Source organism: Chiloscyllium plagiosum, chromosome 30, assembly GCF_004010195.1.
Source record: "Chiloscyllium plagiosum isolate BGI_BamShark_2017 chromosome 30, ASM401019v2, whole genome shotgun sequence".
NCBI classification, from domain to species: Eukaryota; Metazoa; Chordata; class Chondrichthyes; order Orectolobiformes; family Hemiscylliidae; genus Chiloscyllium; species Chiloscyllium plagiosum.
The window spans coordinates 43,074,910-43,076,042 of record NC_057739.1 but is presented as its reverse complement, the minus strand read 5'-3'; the positions used below and the strand labels follow the sequence as shown (position 1 = coordinate 43,076,042).

Here is a 1,133-nt window from a genome sequence, read left to right as displayed (position 1 = left end):
GTGGGGGTGTAGGAGGGGTGGGGGTGTGGTGATATTGCAATCCAATCAGAAATGTTGGAGAGTGAAACGATTCTCGCCTGAGCTGGAACATCCCTGAAAAGACGATGTTAGAAATCCGCTCAGTGAGTAGTCAGGGTGTGGGGGGTCTGGAATCGTGGTGGGGGCAGATTCAACTGAACTGAGGCATTCAAGTGGGAGTTGGAGGCTCAGTTAGCTCAGTTGGCTGGACAGCTGGCTCGCAATACAGAGTGACTCCAACAGCATGGGTTCGATTCCCGCACTGTCTGAGTTTACCCTGAAGGACTCTCCTCCTCAACCTCTCCCCTCAGCTGAGAGCATTCGGTAAGACTATGGCAACTACCCCTTTTACCTCAAGAGGGTATTCGATGTTTTTTGGTTTGGATCGTATCCATGTCGAGGAATTTGGGGAGGAGGAGGGAACAATGCTGGAACACTGGACTAAATAGCGTCTTTCTCTGCCACAACAATTCCGTGATTGTGTCTGGGAATACGGGCAAGTGCGGTTCGGAAACAATAATGGATGTGCAGTTAGGAAAGTTTGGAGGTCTGGTAGAAAGGGTCACCAATCCTAATAGCATACCATGTGAGACAGGAAAGGTCAAAGGTGAAGAGCGAGAGAGAGAGAGAGAGAGAGAGAGAAAATGGGCAACGTGGCATCAGCCAATGACTTACCGCAGATGCACTGGCCGACAGCACATAATTGCGAGGCCTAGTCTCCTGAAAATCAGGTGTCGCCTATAAGGCGGGAAGAGATTTTACACACAAAGAAAACCATGCTACATCTCTGCAGACAGCTGCTTTAAAAGACAAGGATCACTTCAAACTTGAAAAGCTCTAAGTAGGTAAACCACACGCTGGAGATGTGCAATGGAACTGGGGGAAACCAGGTCAGTGTCACTGATGGGACAGCAAACAGCGCTGTGTTCATCACAACCAACCAATCAACTGTGGGTGGGGCTCTTTCCACAATCAATACACACACTCACTCTCACTCTTACACACACACAGACAGACACACACACTCACTCACTCTCAGTCTTACACACACAGACACACACACTCACTCTCACACATAGACACACACACTCATACACACACACAGACAGACACAC

At 49.0% G+C, this 1,133-nt stretch overlaps 1 protein-coding gene across 1 annotated transcript in view; it reads right to left on the bottom strand.

Moving 5' to 3' along the window:
• The window catches only part of LOC122564622 (endophilin-B2-like), a 92,506-nt gene that overhangs the window by 28,810 nt on the left and 62,563 nt on the right, over window positions 1-1,133 (bottom strand). The window contains exon 6 of the mRNA XM_043719711.1: window positions 694-756. Within this exon, the coding sequence (XP_043575646.1) occupies window positions 694-756 (63 nt within the window). The remainder of the gene's footprint in view (window positions 1-693; window positions 757-1,133) is intronic.